The sequence below is a fragment of the Saccopteryx leptura genome, chromosome 8 (genome assembly GCF_036850995.1).
Source record: "Saccopteryx leptura isolate mSacLep1 chromosome 8, mSacLep1_pri_phased_curated, whole genome shotgun sequence".
NCBI lineage: Eukaryota > Metazoa > Chordata > Mammalia > Chiroptera > Emballonuridae > Saccopteryx > Saccopteryx leptura.
The window spans coordinates 68,878,428-68,899,777 of record NC_089510.1 but is presented as its reverse complement, the minus strand read 5'-3'; the positions used below and the strand labels follow the sequence as shown (position 1 = coordinate 68,899,777).

Genomic DNA, 21,350 nt, shown 5'->3' with positions numbered 1-21,350 from the left:
TGGCCTCTGCCTCAGGCGCTAGAGTGGCTCTGGTCGCGGCAGAGCGACGCCCCGGAGGGGCAGAGCATCGCCCCCTGGTGTGCAGAGCGTCACCCCTGGTGGGCGTGCCAGGTGGATCCCGGTCGGGCACATGCGGGAGTCTGTCTGACTGTCTGTCCCCATTTCCAGCTTCAGAAAAAAAAAAAAAGAAAAGAACCTTTGACTTACAAATTGCTGTGGGATGCTATGGGGGGGGGGGGGGAGTCCTGGACTAAGTGTCCCGAAGCCAGCTGTCAGTTTAGTTTGGCCATTTCCTTTCCCTCTGCCTTTGTGGCAAACTATGTGGTGGTACTATTTTTGGCATAAGCAGCAGGAGCACCAATGTCCTTGTGCGCTGTCAGCCAGCTTCCCAAAGTGAAATCCTATCCTGGAGGTCCCAGGCACCTACCCCCCCAGGCAGGCTGGCCCGCAGAGGCTCAAACTAGTTCCTGGAAACTTTATGGCCTCTCTCTGCTCTGCTCAGTGCCTCTTTGAGATTGCTCAAATAAATAATAAAATAAGGCATTATAATAACAGTGACCATTTATTAATCACCTACCGTAGGCCAGGTGTTGTGCAAGGCATTTTGTTTATATTCACCTCATAAGTTCCCAGCATGTCCTGCTGCTTCTACATCCAGCTTCAGAAAGAGGAATACTATGTAGAGCAGTGGTCCCCAACCTTTTTTGGGCCACGGACCAGTTTAATGTCAGAAAATATTTTCATGGACCGGCCATTATGGTGGGACAGATAAATGTATCACGTGACCAAGACAAGCGTCAAGAGTGAGTCTTAGACGGATGTAACAGAGGAAATCTGGTCATTTTTTAAAAATAAAACATCGTTCAGACTTAAATATAAATAAAAAGGAAATAATGTAAGTTATTTATTCTTTCTCTGTGGACTGGTACTAAATGGCCCATGGGCTGGTACCGGTCCGCAGCCTGGGGACTGGGTTAGAGCAGCAGTCCCCAACCTTTTTTTGGGTCACGGACCGGTTTAATGGCAGAAAATATTTTCACAGACCAGCCTTTAGGGTGGGGAGGATAAATGCACAAAATAAAATTTTGTGACCGGCGTAAAAACTGGTATTTTTAAATATAATTGTCAAGCCTGACCTGTGGTGGCGCAGTGGATAAAGCGTCAACCTGGAAACGCTGAGGTTGCCTGTTCAAAACCCTGGGCTTGCCTGGTCAAGGTACATATGGGAGTTGATGCTTCTTGCTCCTCCCCCTTCTCTCTCTCCCCTCTCTATAATGAATAAATAAAATCTTAAAATATATATATATATATATAATTGTCGAACTTCCGAGACAAGCATCAAGAGTGAGTCTTAGACGGATGTAACAGAGGGAATTTGGTCATTTTTTAAAAATAAAACATCGTTCAGACTTAAATATAAATAAAATGGAAATAATGTAAGTTATTTATTCTTTCTCTGCGGACCGGTACCAAATGGCCCACGGACCGGTACCGGTCTGCGGCCCGGGGGTTGGGGACTACTGATGTAGAGAACATGGGTATGGTTTCCATTTCATTATATATGTGGCTAATAGAGTAGGTCCCATCCCCCCGCTAAAAAAAAAAAGACAACACATCGTTTTGACGGGAGAGAATAAGACTTTGTTTATGTTGTTTTCAGGGAACGTCCAGACACCTGAGTCTGTGCCAGGCCCGGAGCCGCTGGTGTCCACTGCGGGCACAACCCCTACAGACATGTCTCCTGTAATTCACATTTTTTTCTGGTCCCAGCTGTTCTTCCCATCAAAGAGGCTGTGTTTGAGATGTTTTTCTCTCCCTTGCTCAACAGCTAAGGTCTTTCCTATCAAAACTGGAGGGACAGAGCTTCTGGGTCCAGTTACAGCTGATGAACCATACAGGGGCCTGGGCAAGCCCCGCTCCAGCGCTGGGCCCTGGATGCTGCCGCTGCAGGGGCTGCCAGCAGAGTGGGGGTTTGCGGGGAGGGCTGCTGGTGTAGGGTGGAAAGGGGGCACATTCCTCCATCTGGTGGCAGGAGCTGGCTAGCCAGAGGCCTTTTTCACGGCCCAATGCAGTGCGGCTCTTGTGTTTATGAGCTTTGTGAGATTTAGATTGCTCTGTATTAGCCACAGGTTTTTTTGGGTCACATCAAAGGTTAGAAAGCTGTGGAAAGAGTTCTTTCCCCATGAATCACACTTCCCAAAAATCTAATTCTCTGAGAGGAGCCGGCTTGCTTTATGGAGCTGGCAGGCGAAAGGGACTAGCAGGGGCTCCTGGAGAGTTCTCCTGAAGAAACCTCTGGGAGGCTGGACAAAGGAATTCTCAAACAGGAGACGAGCCAGAGGAGGGGAACGACCTGCTGGGACCACGTTGATAGACTTGGCTTTGGGGATTGGGATGAGATGGCAAGAGGGCTTCAGGTGCTGCAGGCCTGGAAGGATTGGGCCCCTGCATTATACACCTCCAGGGAGAGCCCTGGCTTGTGCAGTTATGACCTGCATGGCTACACATAGCAACCTTGTCTTGTGTTACTCCCTCCTGGGTGAATAGGGTATCTCTTTAATGGACATCCATGAATCTTGGTCATAGATTATAATTATCTGTACCCTATTCCTGGCCACTTCATATTATACCTTTGAGGACAGAAGCCAGCGATATCTTCTTAGCATTTACTTTCTAACAAGGTACATAGTATATGCTCAGTAAATGCTTGTGAAATGAGTAAATAAACATTGTTGAAGGAGTTCTAGCATATGGGGACTGGTAGGCTAATTTAAGTATTAGGAGTCAAGAAGGGCTTTGATTTCTTTGAAGAAAAAGTACACCTGCCCTGGCCAGATAGCTCGGTTGGTTCAAGTGTCAGCCCAAGCAGAGAGGTTATCCGTTCAATCCCCAGTTAGGGCACATACAGGAATAGATTGATGTTCCTGTCTTTCTCTCTTTCTCCCTTCCTCTCTCTATAAAATCAATCAATAAAAAAAAATCTTTAAAAAAGAAAAAGTACTATCCAAATACACCAACTCCTTTAAGACGCAGATCGACCAGTACCTACTTCAGGAAGCCCCTGATCAATCTCTGTTCACTTACTTAACCCCACCTTCATTTCTCAGATACTTACCAGCCTCTTTCTTGGGCACTGCAGTCCTGATAGGGTGACAGACATACATGCTGATCATTGCAGGGAGTGACCCACACTGTCGGAAAGGCACACGTGAGGCATGTGCAGGGGCCACAGAACTAGGAAGGGAGTGGCCCGCTCACTGTCAGAACGGGGCTTACAGGGGGGGCTGGAGAGCAGACAAGGAGGGAGTCCATTGTCATGCTCTTTTACAGGCTTTGGCTCTCCTGAGCCCAGAAAGTCAAGCGTCTATTCCAAGGTCACATCGCTAATAACGACTCAACCCGATTCTGCAATTCTGTATCCTGTGCCATATCACCGCTTTCTATCCTCAAACCCAGGCATTGATTCCCTGTCCACCCGAAGCCCCCGTGGCCTCACAGAGCGTTTGATTTACAGGGAGGCCTCAGCAAGGGCGATAGAGTTTATTTCTGAGCCATCAGGTGACCTGTCTGGGCCTGCTTTTATCTGTGGTTGCCTTGTTAACAATCCAGCTTGTTCTCAGCTCCTTGCCTATCTAGCTCAACAGTTTGATGCTCTGCTGACCTACTTGGCAGCAATCATACTCCCTAGGCCCTGCATGGTCATCTCCCTCATGGTGATTTTTTTTTTTTTTTTGTATTTTTCTAAAGCTGGAAACGGGGAGAGACAGTCAGACAGACTCCCGCATGCGCCCCACCGGGATCCACTCGGCCTGCCCACCAGGGGCGAAGCTCTGCCCACCAGGGGGCGATGCTCTGCCCCTCCGGGGTGTCGCTCTGCTGCAACCAGAGCCACTCTAGCGCCTGGGGCAGAGGCCAAGGAGCCATCCCCAGCGCCCGGGCCATCTTTACTCCAATGGAGCCTCGGCTGCAGGAGGGGAAGAGAGAGACAGAGAGGAAGGAGAGAGGGAGGGGTGGAGAAGCAGATGGGCGCCTCTCCTGTGTGCCCTGGCTGGGAATCGAACCCAGGACTTCTGCACGCCAGGCCGACGCTCTACCACTGAGCCAACCGGCCAGGGCCCCTCATGGTGATTTATAGTGCCTTTGCACCCTCGGGCATTTGGACTCCAGGCTGTCATGGGGCATTGTGGGCCTCAGTCCTTCTGGGTCTGGGCACACCCCCACCAAGCCTCCTGCACTGGCTGAGCCCGGAGTCCCTGCCTTCTGCTGCCAGATATCCCCAGCCAGTCTCCTTTGCCAGGACGTCCTGTTTCCCTCAGCTCACCATCTGCGACACTGCCCATCCCTGCCTGCTAGGCTGCAATAGGAGAAAGGGCTTGGGCCTCACAGTCAAATCTGGTTCAACTCTTGCATCTGTCAGTTTTCAAAAGTTCCTTAACTTCCCTGAGCCTTATCTTCCTATCTGTAAAATGGGAATAATAATAACTATGTCACTGAAATATATGCTTAATATGTGAAAGTGCTCTTTTCTACCCTGCTACATGGCTTAGGAAGTGGAAGCTGATAGCAGCTACTGCTTATAAAAATTTTTCAAAACATTTTCACTATCTGGGCTTTGGCTCTCTTGAGCACAGAAAAGTTAAGTGTCTTCTCCAAGGTCGAGTGGCTAGTAGGAATGTCTCAAACGCAATTCTTCCACTCCATATCCTGTGACATACACCATCTCGCTTTCTGTCTTGGGTCTAGGCCTTGATAACCTGTCCTTCCTACTGCTTTAGTTTGACCTTGAGACAGAGAAAGCTTGATTCAACCCATTTTACAGTGAGGCAATTTGGGCTCAGTGAGAGTAAGTGAGTTAGTTGCCCAAGGTCACACTGCTCCTCAGAGGGAGCTGGAGGAGAACTTGTTTTGATTCTGCATTCTGAGGCCTCAAAATAAATCTTCACCTCCTTTATTCTCCACTGTTAGAGCATCCCATCCCTATTTTAAGACCTCTCTCCCCATGCTCAAAATGTCAGAGAGCTGGAGCATAATTCTGGCTCTTTCCATGGTCCCAAGCAGACCCTCAGTGGGTGAGAAGGACGCTCTGGGTCTTGGGGCGTAGGTTTCTGGGAGCAGAAGAGCACAGTGCCCAGGGCTGCGGGAAGGGGGTACTGCTGGTTGAGACCCTCCCCTCAGGGCCCCGAGTCGGCCCAGACTCTGCTCTTCCCACACCCCAGCCCCTGGCCAGGGCAGCCCTGCGGCCAGTGGCAGCTGCTGCCCAGCCCCCAACGCCAGGCTGCCAAGGTTGGCAGCCTCAGGCCACACTGCACAACTCCGCGCCTCTCCTCAGTTTATTCCTTCCAGATACACAGTTGCTGCTTTTTATTTGGATCACTTTTCTGTGTTATGCTATTTCAGTTGTTTTTCCAATCCCTCCCTCCACCCCCCTGCCTTTCCCGTGGCAGGATTCCTAAGAAGATGAGTTTTTGAAGAGAGCTGTAAGCACATCTGCTCTCTGGCTGCAGCATTCCAGGAGGGCCCCGTCAGGGGCGCAGGTCCAGGGAGCCAGGACAGGCTGGGTAGTGGAGGCCGGTGGGCAGGGTGCAGGGCCCCTGGCAGTGGAGGCCTGTCATGGGCACACTCACTGCTGCAGGCAGGGCTGAGCCTCAGGGATCGCGGGCGCTGCCAAAGTCCTGAAGCCGCAGCTCGCCAACTCCCTGGCCCTGCTGGCTGCGGCTGCTGGCTGTCTCGGCTAAGGTCTGTGACTGCCAGGCTCGGGGTGAGGGAAACAAGGAGGCTTCAAAGGCACTCTGACCGTCTATCTCCACTTTTGTCAACGGTTCTGAGGGGGTGCAGGTCCTGTGTGTGGTCGGTGTGGGAGTCAGTATGGGAGTGTGAGAGTGTGGTGGTTGCATGCAGGCTCAGAAGTACAGGGCCCGGGTTCAATTCCTGACCTTACCACCGATGGCCATGTGAACTCGGGCAAGTTACTGTGCAGTGGGGATGATGACATGTCTCCCTGGCAGCGTTGTTGACGAGGTGAACTGAGTTAATGCACGAAAATACTTCCTGGCACATAGTAAGTGCTTAATAAATGTTTCAGCTTGTATGTATGTATGTATGTGGTTAAGTATGTGGGTATGTATGGGTGTATGTATGAAATGTAGTAGATTTAGGTGGGGTGGTTCTTCTTGGACTTTGGAGTGGAGAATCGCCTGGGCAACTTGTTGAAGGTGCTAGCTTCTGGGCCTTACCCACAGATTCTGATTCAGCAGGTCTTGGTTGGGCTCGGAATTTACTCTAATCTGGAGGCTCTGGTAGTGCTGAAGCTGGCCCAGAAGCTGATCTGCAGTCACTTGAGGTGTCTGGGTGAACAGACCTTTGAAATCTTTGGACTCAGGTACATCGATCAGAGCTGCCTTGCAAAGGTAGGCAGAGACCAGATGAAAGGGTGGAGTGGGATGAGGCTAAGAGCTGGGCTAAGCTTTGAGGCTGACCCTTGAGGCTTGAAAAAGAAATGAAAGTTATGGGGGTTTTCAGCAAGGGATCGACAAGGTCCTACTAAGTGATTTGGGTTGGACCGGCTTGGTTTACCAGCCTAGGGCAGAGCCGCTGGCAAGAAGGGTGTAAAAGTGCGGTTAGCTCAAGACCAGAGCGGCAGAAGGGTCTGTGCTCTGAGAGGAGAAGAAGCTGTGTCTGGAGGAGGAGAGAACCTCCAGGTTGAGCAGTGGTGCCAATGCCCTCCTCCCTCAGGCTGGGCATCTGAGCCGCTGGCACAGCCTCCGGGCTGGGCCTGGGCGACGCGGGCTGTCCCTGCACCAGGGAGCCAGGCTGCGGCCAGACTCCAGGGCGTGGCTGAGGAGAGGAATCCAGCTCTGTCAACTCATTCCCTCAGAGCGTATAGTTTCCTGATTTATTTTTCTCTGCTTTTCCTCTTAGTAAAGATCTTTTAGAAAAATTCTTTTATTTATTTTTTGACTAAGTTAAGGAAAAAGGAAGGTGGGCTGTTCTGAGGCCAGAGAAAGGGCTGGTGGCCAGCTTCAGGGGAGAGACTGGGAGCCAGAGGCGGGGCCCCTGCTGCGGAGGTCCCCCTCTAGAAGCAGGCTGGTGGGGCAGCTCTGAGAGCTGGGTCCTCCTCACCTGAGATTTCCTTTCAGGTGGTGACTTTGATGAGTCTATAAGTGTGTACGAAGGTGAGTGACTCAGTGAATGAGTGTGTGTGTGTGTCTGTGTGTGTAGATGTTATGTGCACAGGTGAGTGTTATATGTGTGTGTACTCATTCAATTCATTTAATGACAACCATAAAATATTTACTGATTGTGTACTATGCACCAGACATTTGTCTAGGTGCCTGGGGGACACCAGTGAACAAAATGAAGACACCTGCCCTCGAGAAGCTTATACTTGATAGGGAGTTTGTGTATCTAGAGGGGATGGGTATGTGTTTGTGTGTATGAGTCTGCTGTGCACACATATGTGAAGAATGAAGAATAATAACAGGTGGGTGCACAGACAGACCTAGGTCAGGAACCATGTGCCATTTTCCAGGCATACCTCTGAACAAATTATTTAACGTTTCTTAAGTTTTCTATAAAATGGAAAAATAATCTCTTTCTTTCACAACTGTTGTGAGTCTAAATGTGAGAATACTTAGGAAAGCTCTAAGCACCTGGTATATGATAGTTGCCAAACGTTCTTCAAGTCTCCTGCACAGTTGGAGGAGATATTTCTTTCTTTCTTTTTTTTTTAAAATTATTATTCAGTGAGAGGAGTGGAGGCAGAGAGACTCCTGTATGTGCCTGGACAAGGATCCACCTGGCAAGCCCACTAGGGGGTTATGCTTTGCCCATCTGGGATGTTTCTTGATAGCTCAGCAACCGAGATTTTCTTAGAGCCTGAAGAGAAGGCCATGGAGCCATCCTTAGCCCCCAGGGCCCAATCACTCCAACTGAGCCATGGCTGCAGGAGAAGTAGAGAGAGAGAGAGAGAGAGAGAGAAGAGAGGGGGGGCGGGGTGGAAAAGCAGATGGGTACTTCTCCTGTGTGCCCTGAATGGGAATTGAACCTGGGACATCCATACGCCAGGCTGACACTCAGCCACTGAGCCAACCAGCCAGGGCCAGAGGAGATATTTCTACATGCATATACCAAGTGTGTGTTTGTGTCTGGGCAAGAAACTCCATTTGTCCAAGGTCTAAATGGGTTCTCCCTGAGTAAGAACCTTCTTCCTTAGGATATATCTTGTGGTGTGGAGATATCTCAGGTCTGATTAAAGGTAATAGTGCTGCCTGGAAAGTTCTGTTCCAAGCCACAAAGTCCACTATATAGTGGGGAGAGAAAAGCTAATACACCTGAAATCCCATGAGTTGGCCCATGTGAGCCTTGGCTTAGGTCTGTATGAGTTCATTCAGAGCAGTGTGACTCTGTTGTTCATAGTTCTGCTTTCAGTGAATACAAAGACTCTTGGTCACCCCTTAGTTGATATCCATCTACAGCAGGGGTCCCCAAACTACGGCCTGTGGGCCGCATGCGGCCCCCTGAGGCCATTTATCCGGCCCCTGCTGCACTTCTGGAAGGGGCACCTCTTTCATTGGTGGACATTGACCATCTCATTAGCCGAAAGCAGGCCCTTAGTTCCCATTGAAATACTGGTCAGTTTGTTGATTTAAATTTACTTGTTCTTTATTTTAAATATTGTATTTGTTCCCATTTTGTTTTTTTGTTACTTTAAAATAAGATATGTGCAGTGTGCATAGGGATTTGTTCATAGTTTTTTTTTATAGTCCAGCCCTCCAGTGGTCTGAGGGACAGTGAACTGGCCCCCTTTGTAAAAAGTTTGGGGACCCCTGATCTACAGCAATAGTCAGTTTCTCTTTTCCTAGTTTCATGACTCTCTGGCCGTGCTGCTTCCTTCTGAGACCTTCTTTTTATCTCCTGATCATTTGTAGAAGTAAATTTAGAAACTGGATACAGAGAAACCCCCAAAGGCAACTGTGGGACATGGACTGCATTTCTGGGTAATATGCTTAAGAGTTTCCAAGATCCTTGCTTTCTCCCACAGCAAGAGAGAGATGGGTCAAGTTCCTGTTTCCTTCCTCTAAACTCTCCCAAGGAGAAAGTCCATGGTTTTGGCTGTGTCCTCTAAAAGGATGACTCAGTGTGTCTGCCTTCAGCCTCAGTGTCCCTCCTGTGCTCTGTCTCTAAGTGTCCATCAGATGTCCAACTGAGCAACTGAGACTCAGTCTGCCCGAAGTCCTCTTTATCTTCTTGACCCCAAACCAGCTCCCTCCGGGCATCCAGCTGTTCTGATTAGACTCCAGTGTTCTGCCAGTCACTCAAGCTTGAAATTGCTGAGTCATTTCTCACCTATCCCTCTGTTTCATTTCCCTCATCTAATCAGTTATCTAATCAGTTCAGCTTATTCCCCCACCCAGTCTTTTCCCACCCCCATTCCTGTTGCCACCGCTCCCCTGGTCAGGCTTCCTCGACTCCTATTAGGACTATTGCAAGGTCTCCTACTTGGCCTCCCTGCCTCATCTCCTCCTTTACAACCAGCCAGTCCCCTCCTACAGCACCACCATGCACTCATTGCTGTCCCTCAGCCATGACCCCTAGCAGCTTTCTCTGCCCACAGCACCCTCTCCTCTCCTCTGTACACTCTCTGCTCAACCTAACTGGTTCCCTTGTGGTTCCCAGGACACCACGTACATTTCTGCTACCCTACCTTTGCTGGAGTTGTTGCCCTCTCCCAATGGGGCTTTCTCCCATTCCATCCCTTTACCTAAATTCTAGCCACTGAATATAGCACCTAACATTTTGAAAACATGATAGGAGAGGTGGGGAAAGTGGAGGGAAGGGAGCAATTTGCTTGAGGTGAATTTAGTTCACCTTGGGATAGACAGACTTTTGCTTTGTACTGAAACAATCAACATGAACCTCAAACTGTAGTCACTGTAAGCCTGAATGCAGATGTTTATTGTTCAGCAACATAAACAGCCATGCCTTTGGAGATAGGGGCTGCCTTTCCATTCCTTTCTTATTGAAGGTTTGTGGACAGGAATTGTGAAGGAAGGGAGCCTGCCCTGGTCCATGTGAAGGTGACTATTTTCAGCTGAAGTTTGGAGAGTTGCTTGCAAGATATCACAACCTTCCTGAGGATGTTGGAGAGGGCCTGGAACTATTGCTTTGGGACCCAGGTGACATATCTTGGCACAGAGCTGGGGAGAAGGACACTCTGTCTACCTCTTTACAGAATATAGTATTCTTCCAGAATCCTGGGACATAGAGGAGGCAGCAGTCATGGATGCTGGGGACCCCACAAAGAGCCTCTCCAGCGGAGGCCTCCAAGAGCCCCACACAGTGACTGCTGTGAATAGATGAATTTGTGACATCATCTGATATGACCCATTTGGAGCTCCCAGAAATATTTGAGAAAAATATTGCATGGAGTGAGGCTCAGTGTCATTGTAACTCATTGTTAAAGTAGCAACAAATCAGTTATATCCTAGGCAGGTGAAAACTAAATTCATAATACACCTTTAACAACCATGGTTATCTCTGGGTGCCATTGTCTTCTTTATATTTCTATGGAACATTTCATATTTTCCACTATAGTGCATTTGTAATTAGAAAAACAAAAAGCTATGAATAAAAGGGTATTTTCTCTCCCTTCCCCTTCTGGGCCCAGCGGAAGCTTCCACACTGCCTAAGGCTGCTGTGGTTTCTTCCCCTCCTGAACTCCTACAGTGACTCTGGAGTGTAGATCCCAGTTCATTCCTTGTTTCAAGTACTTGTGCCAGCTCTGTGAGCTTGGTCAGGTAAGGGCCTCATCCCTCCCCTGCGTTCACTCTGCATTCAGAAGCTTTCTCAGCACCTGCCTGGCCTGCTCCCATGTCCGCCTTCATGGTTGCTGTTTCATCTGCTAGAGCCCTCTCTGCCCCCATTGCCCAGACAGTTTTGACTCAAATGTCACCTCTTAGGGAGGCTTCCATATAGCTGCACACCTTCCCAGCACTCTCTCCCCCTCTCCTGCTTTATTTCTCTCCCTAGGACACAGATCTCCATCTGATGTGCTATGTATTATACTTCGTTATCTGTGTCATTATGCTTGTATATGTAAGCTCTATGAGGGCAAGGATTTTTCTGTCCATTTTGTTCTTTGCTGTAATTATACTACCAGTATGTATGCCTAGTAATGTATACTAGATGCTCAATAAATATTTGTTGAAAGAATACATTATATAACAATAGTTATCATGTACCAGACACTGTGGCAGGTGCTTAGTAATTCCCTCATTCTGTCTTCACAATGTTTGAGATAGGCAGCATTATCTCTCTTTAAAGATGAGGGAACCAAAGCTCAGAGAGGTTAGGTAACTTAGCTGAAGTCACATGCAATTGTATAGCAGAACGGGATGTTTGCTGTAGGGGCCAGGAGCTCCCATCTCAGGGGGTCTCCCCTGTCTTGTGGCTGGGCACTGAGGCTTTCCGTCTCTCCTTGGGCTCAACACCCAGCAGGCCTCTTTTTTTTTTTTTGTATTTTTCTGAAGCTGGAAATGAGGAGAGACAGTCAGACAGACTCTCGCATGCGCCCGACCGGGATCCACCCGGCACGCCCACCAGGGGCGACGCTCTGCCCACCAGGGGGCGATGCTCTGCCCACCAGGGGGCGATGCTCTGCACCTCCGGGGCATCGCTCTGCCGCGACCAGAGCCACTCCAGCGCCTGGGGCAGAGGCCAAGGAGCCATCCCCAGCACCCGGGCCATCTTTGCTCCAATGGAGCCTTGGCTGCAGGAGGGGAAGAGAGAGACAGAGAGGAAGGAGAGGAGGGGGTGGAGAAGCAGATGGGCACTTCTCCTATGTGCCCTGGCCGGGAATCGAACCCGGGTCCCCTGCACACCAGGCCGACGCTCTACCGCTGAGCCAACCGGCCAGGGCCAGCAGGTCTCTTGAATAAACTCAGGCTGGGCCTACTGCTTCCCTCATGCCGATTCCCACACTGCAGGGACCACAGAACTACAGCTCACAGGTATCATTTCTCAAAACTGGTCTCCTCACCTGACCTGTCATGGTGCAGTGAATAGAGCATCAACCTGGAATACTGAGGTCGCTGGTTCGAAAACCCAGGCTTACCTGGTCAAGGCACATATGAGAGGCAATCCATGAACAACAAAAATAAAGCAACTATGATCTCTCTCCCTCTCTCTCTAAATCAATAAAATCTTTTTAAAAAATGGGCTCCTCTTCCAATTTAGGTCACTTCTTGTGACAAAAGGCCCATGATCCTACAACCAGAGATGCCAACTTGCCTCTCCCTCTTCCTCTACTCTCTAGCCTGGGTTCTCTAGATTATGGTGTAAATGAACACAAGAGGGTTTTTTTCCTTCCCTCTCACTCATTTCCCCAAAGGAAAATCGGGCTGCTCCCAAAGAACTTTCTGAATACTAGCAGAGTGGAGCACCAGCAAGAACCCAGGAGCTTTAGGTCCAAGTTCTGTATCTGCTGCTCACTAGCTATGCTTGGCCAAGTCATCTAACTTATACATTGACAGAGCAGAATTATTCCTTCCCTGTAGCTGCCCTATAGTATTGTAATATTGGCAAATGTACAACCTGCCTCATGGTTGTTCAGATGCATAAGACAATGTGGTTATCATATTTAGCGCCACGTCTGACACATAAGACTTAAGGAAATGCTGGCTGTTATTGTTATTGGTCATGCCTGGCTCGGGAACTGGGCAGCAGGGTCTGCAATCAGCTGGTACGACGGGCTGTGGGCTGTAACTGATCACCACTCCAATCACTCACCAGACTCTTTCCTAGAGCTTCAGTTCTCAGAGTTCGTATTCCTTGTTCAAGGTCACAGCCATGACTTTTAAAAGCCCTTGATTAGGACACTTTCCAGAATACCTAACCTCCTAAGTGAGTACACTGTTTCTGCTGGGAGGTCATTGTTGCCAACGCCGCTGGGCTGCACAATTTGAGGAATAATTTGCACAAGCATCAATTGCCACCATGACCAACACGTGAAGCATAATTATCTCCAGTGAAAACTGTGATTGAGCCTGTGAATTGAAGCCTGATTTGCAGGGGCTGAAATTACCTGCCACCTCTGGAACACTACGTGCCTGCTAGATACTGGGCTGTAATCAACCTCAGCCTGTTTCCAAACACTCAATCTCCAAGTTCCAGCGTGTCGAAAGTCCTGCCTCTGGGGAGTGTCAAGATCCCTGCATAGTTTGTGGCTGCACTGAGACCTTTCTATTGTCCAAGACATGATTCATAGTTTTCAGGGGACTTTCTTTACTGTCTCTGCTTTCTAGTTGTAATATAATAGGTAGGACTTGGAGCAATCCATCTGTCACCACTCCACCAATAGCAATGCCCTGCTCTCCCGGCTCAATGGTTGACCTGGGAAGATCTAGTTCTATTTGTGGCTGAGGGGGAGGAGCTGGGGGATCCAGGCCTTCCTCCTCCCTCATGTGAATGACCGTGCACAATAGGAGAATGCATCTCTTGACCTCACCATGGTCAATGTCGGCTCTACACATGGGCCCAGAAGCCATACTGTGAGTACTTCTGAGAAGCTGACGATGGCCTGTGACATGGGAGGTCTTTCATCCTGAGCCAAGGGCACACATCTGCCAGCCCTTTGTACTACCTAAGAACACACTGGGAATCGTACTTGCAGGTCCACAAATGTTATTTGATTGTTCCATGGTATGAAGAACTTAATTCGAGGCTTAGTGGAGAGAGCAGACTAAAGATTGAGGCAACATGGCTTGAACAGGTGGTGGTACAGTGGAAAGAGCATCAGACTGGGGTGCTGAGGAGTCAGGTTTCAAACCCCGAGGTCACCGGCTTGAGCACAGGGTCATCCGGCTTGAGCGCGGGCTCACCAGCTTGAGCGCAGAGTCCCTGGCTTGAGCATGGGATCATAGACATGACCCCATGGTCACGGGCTTGAAGCCCAAGGTCACTGGCTTGAATCCAAGGTTGCTGGCTTGAACAAGAGGTCACTCAGTCTGCTAGAGACCTCTGGTCAAGGCACATATAAGAAAGCAATCAATGAACAACTAAGGTGCCACAATAAATAATTGATGCTTCTCATCTCTCCCTTCTTCCTCTCTCCCTTCTTCCTCTCTCTCTCTCTCTCTCTCTCTCTCTCTCTCGCTAAAAAAAAAAAAAAAAAAAAAAAAGGTTGAGCCAACATGGTCTATAAGAGCAAAACATGCTGAGTTTGAGCAAAAATACACATTTTCTATGTAGTCAGCACTTTGCAAACACTGGGGAGAGAGCAGGCAGAGCTGGGATCAGTGTTCACAGATATTTCTCCAACTTTATTTTAGCCTTCTTTTTACCCTTCTACAGGCCATTGTCTTGTCATAATTACCTTGGCTACACAATCCTTGTTTGTTTGTATTTCCAGAGAGACAGCAGTCTTTGAAGAAAGAACACAAATCTAGAGACAGATGACCCAAGTCTGGAAGGAGTCCCAAGATGAAGAAAATGTGTAATAGTGAAAAGTGCAGGCTTTTGACTGAGTCAGACTTCAGTTCCAATACTTTTTTGTGATACACTATCTGTGAGGCCTTTGTAGCTTATCCAAGTCTCAGTTTGCTTAGTGCAAAATAGAACAGATCGCTATCCTGTAAGATTGTTATAAAAATCATTAAAACATATGTAAAGCATAAAAAAGCTGGCTCATCTTAGGTATCGAATAAATGGCAAGTATTACCATCACTTACATCTGTAAAATGGAGATATTTAGTAATACCTACTTTGCAATGTGGTTGTGAAAACTAAGAAGAAAAACACCTTTGGTCTGTAGATGTTTAATAAACGGTACTGCTGTTAATTCTGTCTTTGCCAGGTATACACCTCTGACCTTCAGCAAAGTCGCCTCTGTCACTGATAAAATAGGGAGTATTTCTATTCTACTTCATTCTCAAAAAGACTGCAGTGGCAGCTGGAGATAATTACACACACTTTGCTTGTTTCTTAGAGTTACAATAACTAAAATCACACACACATATTGGAAGCCAAGAATGGGGAACAATGTGCTAGAATGAAACACATTGATTTGGGGGAGGGGGGGCAAGGGACTTGCGTTCTAGTCTTGGTGCTCTTTTGCTGACAAGAGGCAAATCACCAAGTAACCTGACCTTTAGGCGCACACAGTGCTGACATCTCCACAGCTGTGCGAAATAACTGTTTCATTCCTTGAGGGTAAGGCCAGTCTTCCCCTTTTAATCTTCAGAACCCAGCAAAGGCCTTGCCATAAAGTAGGCACTGTTTTATTTTTGTTTAATGAATTATAAGCTGCTCAGAAGTAGTATTTTTAAACTTCAGTTAACTTTTGCCCGTAAGTTTATAGCTTTGGGTCTCAGTCTGATTTGTTGGATCCCTGGGCACGTGTCTGAAAGGATTTTATTCCATGCTAACTTGAATGTACTCAGAAATGTTCGGCATAACTAAAGAAGAGGGGTAAAAAAACTGGGCATTTAAGGGAATAGAAAGCAGCTCTTTTATATATGACAGCTGCAGCAGTTTCACAATTCACCTAACACCCGTCTCTGGTTTCTGGTTTGGTTACCACTCCTCTAGGTTCCCTATTATTCTGTGTACCCATTCTATAGGATTTATGCCCAGAGTGGAGGTGGTAGGCATTGCAAAGTCCTGATCTGCTTATATAGATGTAGTTAAATATGTGAAGGATGCCTACTCCAAATGGGAGGTGGCAGCTGGAGCGTGACAGGTAGAAACACGGATGAGGACATTGGGCTTCCTGGTGCCAGAGAGATCTGAACAGGAACTTGTTGGTAGGAGGGGACACCATATGTGTCCTCCCCACCCACACTACATACTGTCCCAGAACTGTTACATTATTTGGTCTCTGAGGGCATTGGCAGAAGAGGGAACCTTGCAGATGTTAAGAAAAGGGATGGGGAAGACCAAAATGCTAATAGTCACCAGTGCTGTTTGTGCACTGTGATAAACTGCCTTGGAACAAGAGCACTGGCAAAGGTAGAGGTTTTCCAGATCTGCCATGTATCAAGTCTTCTTCCCCTGTTACTAAGGAAAATGTGATCCTAACAATTTTAATTCTATCTCCCCACTCCCAAAGTCTTCTTCCTCATTTCCCTGCCCTCCTCTCACAGACACCATCTTTTCTGCCTCTTCCCCAAAGCCTGAGTAAAGCCTCGCCCAATCACTCTTGCTGGGCTAGGTGTCCCTCTGTGGCCTTTAATGCACTGTACTGTAATTTCTAGTTTATTTAATTACTGTCCAGTTCTGAAAAGCAGGCCCTTTATCTTGTTCAACATCCTATTCCCAAATGCCCGAAATAGTGCACCACAGTGAAGATGATGCTCAGCAAATGTTTTATTTAGTATACCAGAGTGTACTTCTAATTTATTGCCATTTAAATTTTTCTCTGTATGCTATAATAGCTAAGCAAATAGAGATACCTGTCAGTCTTTTTCTTTAAAAAACAAAGTGTTGGGAAGATAGGCACCAAAGAACTATTTTTTTCCTGGTACCAGATCATCATGTTGCAGAGTTCCTTCGAACCATTCCAGTACAGCACTTCAACGCTGCATGATTTAAGATCAGAGAATAAAATACAAACAATTTCAAACCATTTTTCAAAACTCTTATTAACAAAATCCTATAAGAAAAAGTAGACCAATCTCATTTATAAACACCAATTTAACAGTGCATTAAATGTAACATAGCAAGATACAAAACTTAAATTCTAAATACACAAACACAACTCCTGCAGAATAACCCTCCCATTACCTATACTACTTAACTCCAACAGTAGCTTCCATAGTCATGGCGCCCCACCCCCACCCCCACCCTTTCTCAGCCCTCGCCAGGGGCGGATGCCAGCCCTAGCATTAGCTCTGGTCCTAACCCAAGCCCTCACGCTGGTTTCAGCTCTGGCCTTGGAGGCCTCATGATTCTGCACTGGCCAGGACTGGGGTTCCTTTTTATGGAGCTTGGACATGAAACCAGGAATTTCATCTTGTTGGTTTCCAGGTTGCTTTGGGGATCCCAAGATAATTCACATTCCGGTTGACTGTTGTGAGGTACCTGCGTGTAATTGAGGTATCGCTGCTGCATGAAATCTCCCATAATAAGCTTCTTCATGTGCCCAATGAGGTAGACACTTTGAGGAACACACCTCCAACCCACGCAGCATCTCCCAGGCCGGTGCCTGCCTGGCGCTTTTACCTTTCATGTAGATAAAGCCCAAGATCATCATTAAGAGACCCAATCCGGGGACATCGCCTCCCAGATCCTACTCTTCCTTCTCAAGAGGTTTCAGTTTGTTGATAAGGATATAAGTATATGGTGCTTTCTGCCAAGCTGATTAGCTCAAAACCAAGGACATACCGCAGACGTTCTGCGGCCCTAGCGATGATCTCAGGGAAAAAGATCCTTTAAGTCTCCGGTAACGTATTTCAGCATCTCGGAGCGAGCGATGGGGCTCTTCTTTTTTGCCTTTCACCAGCAGGAACTGCCCCAACTCCGCCACCGTCCGACCCAGACGGCGGTGGGCCCTGCGCCGGGCCAAGGCTTTGACTGCCAAGCGCCTCGTGCCTTTCCGAGTAAGGGCGGGCTCTGCACCCCCACCCCCACCCCCACCATCCCCGCCCTCAAGGCGCCAGGGTCCTCTCTGGGGCTTTCCTGCAGGTTGGGGCTCAGGGCCTCCTCCTGCGAGGCGGCAGGGTCTCGTCTCACCGTCCTGGCCGCCATCCTTCTGCCCCTCGGCCTGAGGAGTAGGGAGAGGCAGCTGTCAGGTTTCTGCAACAGGTTTTCCGGCAGCCAGGTACAGAGCGCGTGCACGGGCTGACGCGTGTGCGAGCCGCTGCACAAACCCCGGCGGAGCGCCTGACGGCGGCTGGAGCGGCGGGAGGACTAGGAGAGAGGACAATGCGGATTCCGTGGCTGCTGGGCAGCACCGCAGAGAACGCGGAACAGTCACCGCAAAGGTGCCGGCACAGACTCGCTGCACCAGTTCCACCCAGCACAGCCTCTATCCAACCCCGCGCGCCGACTCGCGGGGCTACTTCCGGCTCACTCCCGCAAGTTGGTAGCGCCGGGGCCGCACGAAGCCCCTCCCCTTCCGGTCCCCTCTGGGTTGAGGGAGACCTCGCTGCTTTTTAGGCTCAAGAGCTAAAAGGACCCGGTTTTCACATCAAGACATGCAGAGGTGGGGGGATGTTTCCATGTATAAGGATGAACTAGGGATGGAGTTCTAGCCTTGTCTTTCAGCAGGTGCTTACTTATAAATGTATGTATCTAGGATTTTGAGTGACCTATTCTGCCCCAAGTGCAGAGTGCATGGAGGTGAAAGCTGGGAAGTAAGGCTGTGCTGGCCAATTAGTGAAGCGCCTTGAACAGGGTGTTAGGGAGATTGAAAATTATTCTGAACACGTTGGGAAAATACTACAGCGAGATTTAAGCACAGGAGTTCCCGGACCAGTCTGTGTTTCACAGCAGTGTGGAGGATGGATTGGAGAAGATCAGACCAAAAGCTGGGAATCCAGTTTGAAGTATTATTATAGTGCAGAACAGGAACTGGGATTTGGCCTGGCTTGTTCATTGGTGTATAGCTCCCCGAACAGTACCTGCTACGTTGAGGTACTCCATAAATATTGTAAAATAGATGATGAAGGGGTAAGGATAGCAGATTCTACAGGGATGAAAGAAAAATGATGAGATATATTGAAGTACAACCGACAGAAATAGGGACTGTGAGGAAAGGGGATTTTTTAAAAATATCAAATTTTACTACTATTTTTTCTTTTGCATACCCTACTGTGAACTTTATTTCACTTTCTGCTCCTTTCCCTTCTCCTTCCTTCCTTCCTTTCCTCCCTGCCTGTCCTTCACTTTCTCCCTTTCTTTTCTCTCCTCTTTCTCTCTCTTTCTCTCCAGGATTCAGTTTAAATGCCACCATTCCAAAGCCTTCCTTCATCCCCATGAACAGAAGTTATTTCTTGCCATGTCTGAACCACCATAGCATTTTGTATTTATTTAACATCCACTTAAATAGACCTTATTATGTGCTAGGCTCTGTTATAACCACTTTTCAAATATTAATTTGCTTAATTCTCATTAATGTAGGTACTATTATCCCTATTTTATAAATATGTCTTTCCTATGGCATTTGTAATTTACTTGCTATATAATCTTGGGCAAGTTACCTAAACTCCCTGCTCAGTTACCTTATCAGTAAAATGAGTATAATATTAGAACAACATCATGGAGAGTATGTGAAGTTATGCATGTAAAGCATTTAACAGACTGCTTGGCAAATATTGAATGCTCAATAATGTTAACTATTATTTAATGTGCTGATACTGTGCTAAGTACATCTATTAGCTCATTTACTCCTCATAACAGCCCGGCTAGGTAAGTGCTGTTATTATCCCCATCTACAAGTGAAGCAATGCACAGAAAGGTTAAGTAACTTTCCCAACATCACATGATTGGGATTTGAACCATACAGTATAACTCTAGAGACCATGCTTTTAACCACTATATTAACGGATGTTAATTATTATCATCAACCATACCTTGTATTATAATTATTTTTGTGCTTATCTTATTACCCTCCAAAACCAAATATTCTAAAAGCTAGGGCTGTGTCTTTAACTTTTTTGAAGAGCCCCTTAGAGTTGGCACTCAGTATATAATTGCCATTGAATAAATGATGGAAGGCTTTACTTTTTTACATAGGAAATAGCGTTTATTTTAAGTAAATAGCTGACAATTAGACTTTTCTAGATATAACTACGGACTTAATTTTTAAAACTTCTGGAAATATATACCTGTTTGTACTATATGAATTACAAAATCCAAAAATGTGTGAATGAAGCAAGATGTTTATTATAGTCAAGCTTCAGGCTATTATTAGTTTTCATTGTGCCAAACGTTTTATGTACAGTATAATTTAGTCCTCGCAAATCCTTATTAAGAAGGTATTATTATTATTTTTAAAATGGGGAAACAGTCGCAGTGAGGTTAAATTACCTTCCCAAACCACCCATCTGTTAAGTTCTAGATTGGAAATAAGAATCAAGATTTGTCTATTTAGAAGTCTGTACTCATGACTGCCATGCTGGATTGCTGATTATCTGTTTCTCCTGAGGGTAGAGGGAACCACTCCTACTTAAAAGGACAGCACTAGAGAAAATAATCCACTTAACATAGCTTTCTTATATCAAACATTGCCAAGGAGATATGCAGAAGATATATGTATAGAAAGAACTATGGCTTGACCAGGCGTTGGTGCAGTGGATAGAGCATTGGACTGGGATGTGAAGGACCCAGGTTCGAGACCCCGAGGTCGCCAGTTTGAGCACGAGCTCATCTGGTTTGAGCAAAGCTCACCAGCTTGAGCCCAAGGTCGCTGGCTCGAGCAAGGGGTCACTAGGTCTGCGGTAGCCACCCTGTCAAGGCACATATGAGAAATCAAGCAATGAACAACTAAGGAACCGCAACGAAGAATTGATATTTCTCATCTCTCTCCGTTCCTGTCTGTCTGTCCCTATCTCTCTCTCTCTCTGACTCTGTCTCTCCCACAAGGAAAAAGAAAAGAAAGAACTATGTATCTCCTGCAAATTAGCAGTAATATGACAACTTTAAAAAAATGAATGAATAATGTACTCATCAAAAAAAAAAAAGGAACAAACTACTGATAAAACATGGATGAGTCTGGCAGACATGTTGAATGAAAGAAGAAAGATACAAAAGATTATATACAATATGATTCCATTTAAGCTGATGTTCAAGATAGGTTAAGCTAATCTGTGGTGATAGACATTAGAACAGTAAAGTGGGGTTGACTGGAAAGAGATATGCATGAACTTTCTGGGGGTGATAAGAATATTCTGTATTTTTGTTTCCAAGTAGGTATACATTTGTCAAAAGTTATCAAACTGTACCCTTAATGTATATGCATTGCATCTCACAGTATATAAATATACCTAAAAAATTATAGAAACAAGTTTTTTACTGAGGCATAATTGACACAATATTAGTTTTGAGTATGTAACAATAATTCTATATTTGTATATGTTGCAAAGTGATCACAGTTAAGTCTAGTTTAACATCCATTACCATACACAGTTAAAAAAAATTTTTTTTTCGCCTGACCAGGTGGTGGCGCAGCAGATAGAGTATCAGACTGGGATGCGGAGGACCCAGGTTCAAGACCCTGAAGTCACCAGCTTGAGTGCAGGCTCATCTGGTTTGAGCAAAGCTCACCTGCTTGGACCCAAGGTTGCTGGCTTGAGCAAAGGGTTACTCAGTCTGCTGTAGCCCCACAGTCATGGCACATATGAGAAAGCAATCAA

At 47.0% G+C, this 21,350-nt stretch overlaps 1 protein-coding gene across 1 annotated transcript; it reads right to left on the bottom strand.

Moving 5' to 3' along the window:
• Positions 1-16,342: 16,342 nt before the first annotated feature.
• On the bottom strand, positions 16,343-17,782 carry MAGEF1 (MAGE family member F1; the record flags this gene model as incomplete). The annotated part of the gene is given in 6 exon segments (XM_066346921.1): positions 16,343-17,007; positions 17,010-17,149; positions 17,151-17,356; positions 17,358-17,423; positions 17,425-17,484; positions 17,486-17,782. Coding segments are annotated over 6 exon segments (963 nt in total), but the record flags the coding sequence as incomplete, so codon positions are not given.
• Between the last annotated feature and the right edge of the window lie 3,568 nt (positions 17,783-21,350).